The 10,432-nt window shown below is 44.7% G+C and overlaps 1 protein-coding gene across 1 annotated transcript in view; it reads right to left on the reverse strand.

The window, feature by feature from the left end:
* The window catches only part of EPM2A (epilepsy, progressive myoclonus type 2A, Lafora disease (laforin)), a 101,543-nt gene that overhangs the window by 4,009 nt on the left and 87,102 nt on the right, over positions 1–10,432 (reverse strand). The window contains exon 3 of the mRNA XM_010851503.1: positions 7,365–7,606. Within this exon, the coding sequence (XP_010849805.1) occupies positions 7,365–7,606 (242 nt within the window). The remainder of the gene's footprint in view (positions 1–7,364; positions 7,607–10,432) is intronic.

Consider the following 10,432-nt stretch of genomic DNA (forward strand, 5'->3'; position numbering starts at 1 on the left):
CAAGTGCCTTGAAGGGGCCAACACAACACATTGCAATCAGGCATTAGCACCTTAGAAGGAGAGAGTTACCAAAACCCCCCCTGTGGCCTGAAGACCTTCCCAGTGACCACTCTACTGTGACAGAAGGGGCCTTAGCTTTAGGCCCACCCTGCTATGGTATCAAAGTCAGACATCTATATGGAAGCCAAAAAGGATTTTAGTAGCTCCTGGCGTTCTGTTACTCCCTCTGACTAAGGAATTGAAAGGCCCCACATGGCAGTTTAGAGATAGTTTTAACAGGAGTGATTTAAGCAGAGCACACTTCACAGTTCCTGCAGCTCCATCTCTCCCCAGTGCCTGTTGCCACACTTTCATGTTCCCTGCCTAGTCCCTGAGGGCATCTGAATTGAAGTCACACTAGCCCCTAGGCCTTGCTTGACTTCTGAGTCCAAACTGAGCCATAAACTTTAATTGATCTGTGCCTCTGTGCTTGGTTCAGGGTGCTCTGAGGACAGAGCTTGGGCGCCTGCCTTACAGTGGGTTACTCACAGCACTCTCCTAGAGGCAGTGAAGAAACACCGGCGATGAAACAAGCTGTGAGACTCCACATGCATCAGAGAGCGGTCCTGCTGGGTGTCTCGGAGAGGGCTGTGTATTTGGTCCACTATTTGACTTGGAAAATCAGATGAGGCAAAACCTCCAAGGTCTGTGTGAGCGACCCTGCTGGTAACTGGGAGGCCTGTTCCAATGCAGAACTTCTCTTCTATGGAGGAGGGGGGTGCGGGGGGGTGGGTTGTTAGAAGTTTAAGGATTGTTGGTCAGGAAGGGAACTTCCAGTGATGGATCCAGGAAGCTTGGGCTCTTTCTGCTCCTGGCACAGCTGGCATCACTTCTCAAGTTCCCCATTACAGTTGCCTCTCCAGTTTCCATGTTCATTGCCAGGGAATTAACAGAAACATTTTTAATGGGAGTTTTCAGTAAATGCCCAATACACAAGTAGACCACAGTGGCCATTGGCAGGAGGAGCTGCTGGAGTCAGAGACCCAGCGTTAATGCTCAGCTTCTGTAGCATCAGGACCAGCCTGCCCTGGCCAGGTCTACATGGACTCATCAGAATCCCCTCCCTTGACCTTCTCTCTGGCCAGAAGTACCCCAAGGAAGGATCTACACCAAGTGGCCAAAATGACCTAGTATTTCCCCCTTTCCTTTTTATCTGTAAAAGATTCTTCAACAGGTATTTTAGAAGTTGAGAAAGGATTTGTGTTAGTTTAAGGTTCAGTGAGCTCAGACACATAATCCTGGAATGTAAATGTCAGCTGCCACTCGGAAACTCCAGAAGGCTCCCAGTTTAAACACAGGTCTCACCCACTAGAGGTCTTCTAGAATCACTCAGCCGTCCCACTTAAGAACTGCTGAACACTTATTTAAATAACATGAAGAAAGAATAAAAAGGGGCACCAGCCTATCTAGGATGCCCACCCATCTCAGCCTGGCCTCAGCTGGAGCCCTCCTTTATTTTGACTCTGCTTTGATTGGTGGCTCAGATGGTAAATAATCAGCCTGTAACGCGGGAGACTCAGTTCCTGGGTTGGAAAGATTCCCAGGAGAAGGGAAGGGCTACCCACTCCAGTATTCTTGCTTGGAGAATTTCATGGGCAAAGGAACCTGGTGGGCTACAGTTCATGGGGTCGCAAAGAGTTGGACACGACTGAATGACTTTCATTTCACTTCACTTTGATTGATGACAGCGAACATGTACTGAGCTCTTTCTATCTGCTCAGCGCTGTTCTAAGCTCTGTGTGCAATGGCTCCTTTACAGCCGCCTCTAAACAAATGTGGGCCTGGTACTGATGTCACCCTCAGTCATATCAGAAATTTGTGCAAGGTTATTCCTTAACGGCCACTCCAACCCGGCCGTCCAAATTCTGAAGTCTCTGCTTTTAACCTCTGTACTACTATCTTCCCTAACCTAGCTGGTCCATGGTTGGCTTGCTGGCCCCCATGCAGTCAATGTGAAGCCCCAGTGAGCCCCTGTCCCCCACTTCCCTAGTCATGCTGCAGCTGTCACCCCAATGGGACAGTGACACCCTCCCTGGGACTCAGCATCTCTGTCCCTGCCCAGATGGCTGTCTGTGCCCTCCAAGTGCTTGTCTTCTTGCTTGAAAGCCGATTCTAGGGAGCCTGAGCAAATACACGTCATCTTGAAAAAATAATCACAGCCTAAAAGTTGGGAGTTGTGTTTTATTTGATGGGAAGTTTTAGGACTTCAAGCCCAGGAGACAGCATCTCAAGTCACCCTGAGAGAACTGCTCCAAGGAGGTGAGGGGATTTGCCAGGTTATATCGAAGTTTTACAACAAAGGGCAGGGAGTTTGAACATCAAAACATTATTGTTAAGTAAAGGAAACCAGATGTCCCCAGTTAAGGAATGTATCTTTTCTATGTAGGGGAAGATGCAAGAGTCTGAGCTCACTGGAACCATTCCTTTCATATACATCTGAGCTATTCTGGGGCCAATATCCTGTGTCTTCACATCCTGAGCTCCTATGGGCTCAACCATAGGGAGTGACTGCAGTCTGAGTGCTCTGGATTATGGGTATTCTTCTTCCTCAGTGCCCTTTGACCTCACAAGCTCACATCAGAGGGCTGGAATCACTGATGACTTGACATCCTTGTTTACTGATATGGCAGGAAATATTCCATTTCTTATACATAACCCACCAAGGAATCACACGAGGGTGCCCAGGATCTGGGCTCACACAATAAAGCCAGCGTCAACCAGAGCCCCTAACTTGAATGTTTCGTATGTTTAGTCTCCAGATGGAATTTAATTCAATAAAGTGCTTCCATTTTTAAAAATAACAATACCCCCAAAGCAAGAGAGAACCACTGATTTTTTTTTTTAATGTAAAATATTCCAAATTTTAAATGTTGGCAAGTAGGTTGAAAATTTTAAAGCCAGTGCAGGTCCAGCAAAACACTCCACCTTCCGTGATTTTTACTTTGGAATTTAAAACAGGCCTTGGCTCCCCATAGATGCTCAATAAACATTCACTGAATACGTGAATTTAACTAAAACAAAACCATTAATACTGATTTGATCTGAGACAGTCCAAGACCCTTCTTATCTAATTTCTGGTCCACATCTCCTCCAAGTTAATCCAACTCTGGAATGGCTTTTCGGGGTCCCTGAAGATATCTGAGGTTGACCTAAGGCTGACCCTGAAAGAAATTGTTCCTGGCACAAGTTTCAGCCTTTCCAACACACACACACATGTCTTTCCTATCTTAATCCAGAGGCAGATTAATGCTGAATATATTACAATTTTATTTGAGTGCATCTTCTTTTCTTTAATATAGATAAGGTCCCTGTTATCTATAACACCCTTTAATAGAAACGGAAGAACTGGCACTGATAATATGGCCCCAACTTTGGAATTTTCAAAGCTCTTCCATATCAATTATCTTATTCTACTGCTATAATCCTGTAAGGCAGATATTATTACTCCCCATTTTCCAAGTCTGCCCGTATCACACAGCTGCTCCAGGGTGATGAGGCTCAAGCCCAGGTGCCGTGGCTCCAAGGTCAGTGTCTTTGCCTCACGGCAACACTGCATTTAGTGTGTTGAGTCAGAGAACAGACTCAGACCATGGCAACAAACGGGTGGCCAAGGACTCTGGAGAGCATATTAACCCATTTGGGAGGCAGGCTAGACCGTTTGTTATAAACGGCACTGTGCTGACAGAGGTCAAAACACAGTCTGAGTACTTCCTGTGTGAAGGATAACTTACTTCTAGTGAACAGATTTTATGTGTTCAGGTGAGTGCTACATGTGGGAGCTTTTCGTTTCTCAGGTGAAAGACCCAAACCAAAAAAAAAAAAATTTTTTTTTTAAAGAAGAGAACAAAAACCTAAACAATCCCAACCCTTCTGCATGACAAAAAGTACAAGAGTGAGAATCGATGGCACAATTGATTATAACAGGTCTGTGACAACCAGTGGTGACAGTCAGGCCTAACAAACTGTCTTCCTTCTCAGACTTTATCTGACAGCATTATGCTGTGGTTCAAAACACTTCCAGATGGATCTTTCTCTAGAGTTCTAAAAATATTCAGCTGAATTAATCTATGTGTTCATTGTGCTAATGTTGTGAGCCACGGAGATTGATCTATTGGTCAAAAATTCCTCTGTAATTCAGGAGTGGTTGTTAACCCTTTGATTACTCCCCCAGGTTTTGCTGAACCAAAGAAACTCTTTACTCTTGGGTTTTGGCCTTTTTCAAGTGGGAGCTTTCACTTTGCTGCCATTTCTCTTGTTTCTAAACTGCCTCAGTGTGAAAGACAGTCCACTGTATGCGTGGGTCCTGGTGACTCCATGACCCCCACAAGATTTTAATACAATTACAGTGGCTCCTTGGGGGTAGCATTTTCCCTCAGGCTTCTGCATATTCCCAAACTATCCAGCAAATTGCCTACCAGTTAGCAGGGTTTTGGGGTAATCAGTGCATGGGGTAGGGAAGGCCATATTTATCTCAGCTTCTCTGAGCCTAGTCTCACATCCTATTCCAATGGGATAACAAAGCTAGAAGATCACAACCAAAGAAGTGAAAATCAAAACCCTCCCTGGAAGCCATGGGCACACTATCCTAGCAACCTTCTCAGTTTTGAAGCCAGAGAAGCAAACTGGACAGGGCGAATACGACCCAGGCTCACCGTGCTTTTCTGTGCAAATAATGTTTCGGGTTTTTTTAATTCCTTGAAAAAAGACGGAGCTCTAGAAGCTAAATCAAGCTTCTTTGGATCAGCATTCATTACCAAGAAGAGTAACCAACCAACCAAACCTTCAGAAAGAAAAATAATTCCTCATCCCCAATGATAGTTCAGTTCAGACAGACCCACTGAGGGGCCTGGCCTGGCCAGCAGGACCATAAATATTCATAAAGAGTCAAGATGGCCAAGGTCCTAAGACTGTCAGAGTCCCCCGGTCCCCACCTACATCTTGGAGTATTGACTGGGGAGACAAGCTATCTCCCTAAAAACTCACGAAGTGAAAGTGAAGGTTGCTCTGTTGTGTCCGACTCTTTGCAACTCCGTGGACTGTAGCCTGCCAGGATCCTCAGTCCATGGAATTCTCCAGGCCAGAATACTGGAGTGGGTAGCCGTTCCCTTCTCCAAGGAATCTTCCCAACCAAAGAATCGAACCCAGGTCTCCCACATTAGAGGTGGATCCTTTACCTTTTGAGCCACCAGGGAAGACCAAGAAACTCATGTTTTTGTCTAAATCCAGCTGATGATGAACATGGCAGGTTAAAAATGTGGGTGGTGGTCTGTATAAAGTGCATGAAGAGTCCATATGAGCATGTAGAGAAGCTTCATTGCTCGGTGGCAAGCGCAGTATTCTGAGTCTGACTGCGTGTGCTGAAATCCAGGCTGTGTCTCTCCGGTATGACACCAGCCAGGTTACTTAACTTTTGTGTCCCTCATTCTCTTTCTCAGCAAAATGGAGATAACACCTGCCTGGACTCTTGTCATGAGAATTAAATGAGTTAACGTTCGAAATTGTTCAAACCAGAGTTTGATACATAATGCATTTTGCGGGGAAGACGACTGATGATAGAAACTTTTCCTTGCTGGGCATCACTGTCTTCCTTCTTTCCTCCAGAATAGCAGTTCACCAAATGCCCTCAGAAGGACTGATGCTGAAGCTGAAACTCCAATACTTTGGCCACCTGATGCGAAGAGCTGACTCATTGGAAAAGACCCTGATGCTGGAAAAGGTTGAAGACAGGAGGAGAAGGGGACGACAGAAGATGAGATGGTTGGATGGCATCACCGACTCGATGGACATGCGTTTGAGCAAGCTCCCGGAGTGGGTAATGGACAGGGAGGCCTGGCATGCTGCAGTCCATGGGGTCGCAGACTGAACTGAACTGTAATGCCCTCATTCTGCGCTAGTCCATAGCTCTCTGCTGCCCTCTGCTGGCCTCTGATTGATATTATTCGAGTGGCTTGTTCGCTTGGATTCAGAGATCTCCACTCCTTTCCTTCAAGAACCCTATTCCCCAACCAGGCTGAAATACAGATTATTCCTCTAAAACCTCACGCCTCTGTGCCTTGGTTGTTTCTCCCACCCGGCATGCCCTTTCTCCCTCTACGTTGACCTACCACACCCACCTCAAATCCCAGGACACTCACATGGCCTCCCTCTGCTTCTCTGCAGAAATTCTCCTCCCACACCATAAGCCTCCTAGCCCGCGTGACTCATCCTCATTACCTTCTTCTTTGCACTTTAATTAGCTTTGAACTTGCCTTACTGCCTCTTACCACGAGATCAAACCGTTCCTTATTTGTCTCTGATTCTTGGCAGCACCCGGGTCACACCCTAACTCCCTCTTCAGGAGACAGGCTCAGCCGGCGTTTGTGCAGTAAATGGAAGCATCACCAGCCCCACCCTGCCCCGAGCTGCGGTTCTCTCTCCTTACCTCTCACCGTAACTGCTGCAGTAACTCCTAACTGGCCTCCCCAGACCCGCTGTGGGCCCAGCCCCACATACTCCAAACTGCAATCAAAGGGCACTTTTGGGGGGTCGCGGGGAGAAAGGTTATCTTGGCATCTCTCAGCCGCCCTCCCTTTCAACTGCTTCTCACTGCATAAGGATAGAGTCTCAAGTTTTCTTTGTGTCCCAAGTCGTGCAGGACTCTATTCCCTGCTTCCCAGACTGGCAGCCACACTGCTCATCTTTCAGTTCCTACAACACTACGTGCTCTCCTGCAAGGAGGACTCTTTCCAAGCTACTCCCTCTGTCTGGAAGCCTCTGCCCACCTCACTTGTGCCCAACTCCCACTTTGGATCTCAGCTCAAGCACACCCAAGAAAACCCTCCCTGGCCCTTCTTCCTAGGTCTGATTTGCCTGTGCGTGCTCTCATTGCAGCATCTATGTAACTTTCTAATCAGAAAACTGACCAGAGCTTTACATTTCTATTTGCAGCCATTTGATTACTGCTTATCTTTCCTATTGGACTGTAGCTTCATGAGGACAGGAGCTGTGCCTGCTTTTCTTCACCTTTGAATGCCCAGCCACCAGCCTAGGGCCCCACACACATAGTAGATACACAATAAATATGTTTGATGAATAAATAAATTAAAAGAACCAATGTGAAACAGAATCTTAGCCAAGGTGTCAAAAGATATATATATCTTATCTATACCATATATATATATATATAATATATTAACCCCCAAACCTTATATTTTTCCATATCTATCATTCACATACAGGTTTTCAGTTATAGACAGGTAGGTAGGTAGATAGGCAGACAGACAGACAGGCAAAAACCAACAGGGGCTTCTCTGAAATACATCCAACAAGCTCCCTCGGACACTCACCTTCAGTGCTCATATCTGGTGTGGGCATCCAGATGTAGGCCAAGCCTTCCTCCTTATACAGCTTAATCATAGTGTCTGGTGTCATGGGTTCTGGGTAGCGGTTACAGCCTGAGGAATTCTGTACAATATCCCATTCCGTCTGGAAATTCATTACAGCTGTAACCCCTAGTTCATGCTTCAGTTTGATGGTTACGTGTTCCACTTGGCGAGGGCAGCTACCCAGCCAGATATTTGGTAGAATCCTAAGAAGAATACATGGAGTCAACTATAACTATTTTTGGTGTTATAGCAGCTGCATAAAACACGCAGTATTAAAATGCAATTAACCTTTAACACTGGGCACAGGAAAAGCTGTATTAAGAACATGAGAACCAATATTATTATTAAAAGACAAAAATACTGGTGGTGGTGTTTTGAGGGAAACAAATAATTCAATTAACTAGAAGGTCAGGGTATAGGCATCAGGAAATCAAATCTAGCAATATATTAAAATAAGTCCACCATGGTATACTTATTCCATGAATGTATATGTGGTTCAATATTAGGAAATCCATCAACATATTTCAAAGTACTAACAAATTAAGGGCAAAATTCCTATGACTATATCATAAATTCTGGAAAATATGTGCTAGAATTCAGTAATCATTCCTGTTTAAAGCTCTGTATAAAAATTTCAAATAGTATGAGATTAAGAGAAACTAATAACAATCTTCTTTTAAATAAAATCAAAGTAAGGATTATTTCCATTAGTATTCAACATTATTCTATATGCTTCATCTAAAGCTATAATGTAGAAGAAGAAATATCTCTCTGTCAAAAAAGATTCAACTATAAGAGCTATGAACAATATTAAAAGTATTAAGATTAAATTATCTGGATGAAGGAAAATACACAAAAATCAAATAACCATCCTCTGTGCTACTAATAGCCAGGTAGAAATAGATTGGGAGGAGGAGGGGAAGTCTTATTCAAAAATAATGACAAAATTATAAAATACCTAGGAATGTCTTTAATCCAGAAAAAACTATAAAATTTTATTAGAGGACATTATAAAAACAATAGCAACAAATAAGTAGACATACTGTGATGCTGTGATTTATTATAAGAAATATATATTTGTTCTTCATCCCCATATCTGACACAGAGTTCCTAAATCCATTGAAATTTCCTAAGTGATGACAGCCATAAAGGTGTCTTTTCTTAATGAGGTAATTTTTGAAATGCAGCTAAGGGTGGGACTGGTTGCCAGGGTTACCAACCTTGTGATTAGAAGGTTGGAATTTTCATCCCACCCCCTGATCTCCTGGGAAGGGAGAGGGACTGGAGATTGAATCAGTCATCTTTGGCCAGTGATTTCATTAACGAGGCCTATGAAATGAAGCCTCCATAAAACTTCGAACAGCAAAGTTTGGGGAGCCTCCAGGTTGGTGAATACAGGATAACGGGAGAGCAGAGGACATGGAAGCTCTGCTCCTTTCCCATGCCTTCCCCTAGGCATCTCTGATATCTGACTGTTCCTGAGTTACATCCTTTTATAATGAACTGGTGATCTAGTAAGTAAAGTGTTTCTTTGAGTTCTGTGACCTGCTATAGAAAATTAATCAAATGCAAGTCTAAGGAGGGGTATGGGGAATCCCTAGTGTGTAGCCAGTCAGTCAGAAACACAGGTAACAAACCTGGGCTTGCAACTGACCTCTGAGGGCAGGTTGAGGGCATGGCGGGTGTCTTATAGGACTAAACAATTAACCTGTGGAATCTGATGCCGTCTGGGGGCAGGAATTTCCTTGTGGATATTGAAGATTATTATGGAAAAAATAAAAGGATAAAATTTTAAACAAAGAGAAACATTGGAAACCCAGAAAAGACTTCATGGTGCCCTGAAGAGGGGAAAAGTGAAAATGTTAGTTGCTCAGTCATGTCGAACTCTTTGCAACCCGTGGACTATAGCCCACTAGCCTCTTCTGTCCATGGAATTTTCCAGGCAAGAATACTGGAGTGGGTAGCTATTCCCTTCTCCAGTTCAGTTCAGTTCAGTTCAGTCGTTCAGTCGTGTCTGACTCTTTGCGACCCCATGAAACGCAGCGCGACAGGCCTCCCTGTCCATCACCAACTCCCGGAGTTCACTCAAACTCATGTCCACTGAGTCAGTGATGCCATCTAACCATCTCATCCTCTGCCGTTCCCTTCTCCTCTTGCCTTCAATCTTTCCCAACATCAGGGTCTTTTCAAATGAGTCAGCTCTTCACATCAGGTGGCCAAAATACTGCAGTTTCAACTTTAAATCAGTCCTTCCAATAAACACCCAGGACCAATTTCCCTTAGGATGGACTGGTTGGATCTCCTTGCAGTCCAAGGGACTCTCAAGAGTCTTCTCCAACACCACAGTTCAAAAGTATCAATTCTTCTGTGCCCAGCCCTCTTTATAGTCCAACTCTCACATCCATACATGACTACTGGAGAAACCATAGCCTTAACTAGACAGACCTTTGTTGACAAAGTAATCTCTCTGCTTTTTAATATGCTGTCTGCTAAGTCACTGTCCGACTCTGTGTGACCCCATAGACAGCAGCCCACCAGGCTTCCCTGTCCCTGGGATTCTCCAAGCAAGAACACTGGAGTGGGTTGCCATTTCCTTCTCCAATGCATGAAAGTGAAAAGTGAAAAGTGAAAGTGAAGTCGCTCAGTCGTGTCCGACTCTGTGCGACTCCATGGACTGCCGCCTACCAGGCTCCTCTGTCCATGGGATTTTCCAGGCAAGAGTACTGGAGTGGGGTGCCATTGCCTTCGAATATGCTGTTTAGGTTGGTCATAACTTTCCTTCCAAGGAGTAAGCGTCTTTTAATTTCATGGCTGCAATCACCATCCGCAGTGATTTTAGAGCCCCCAAAATAAAGTCAGCCACTGTTTCCACTGTTTCCCCATCTATTTGCCATGAACTGATGGGACCGGATGCCATGATCTTCGTTTTCTGAATGTTGAACTTTAAGCCAACCTTTTCACTCTCTTCTTTCACTTTCATCAAGAGGCTCTTTAGTTCTTCACTTTCTGCCATAACGGTGGTGTCATCT

This window comes from Bison bison, unplaced genomic scaffold (genome assembly GCF_000754665.1).
Source record: "Bison bison bison isolate TAMUID 2011002044 unplaced genomic scaffold, Bison_UMD1.0 scf7180017864303, whole genome shotgun sequence".
NCBI lineage: Eukaryota > Metazoa > Chordata > Mammalia > Artiodactyla > Bovidae > Bison > Bison bison.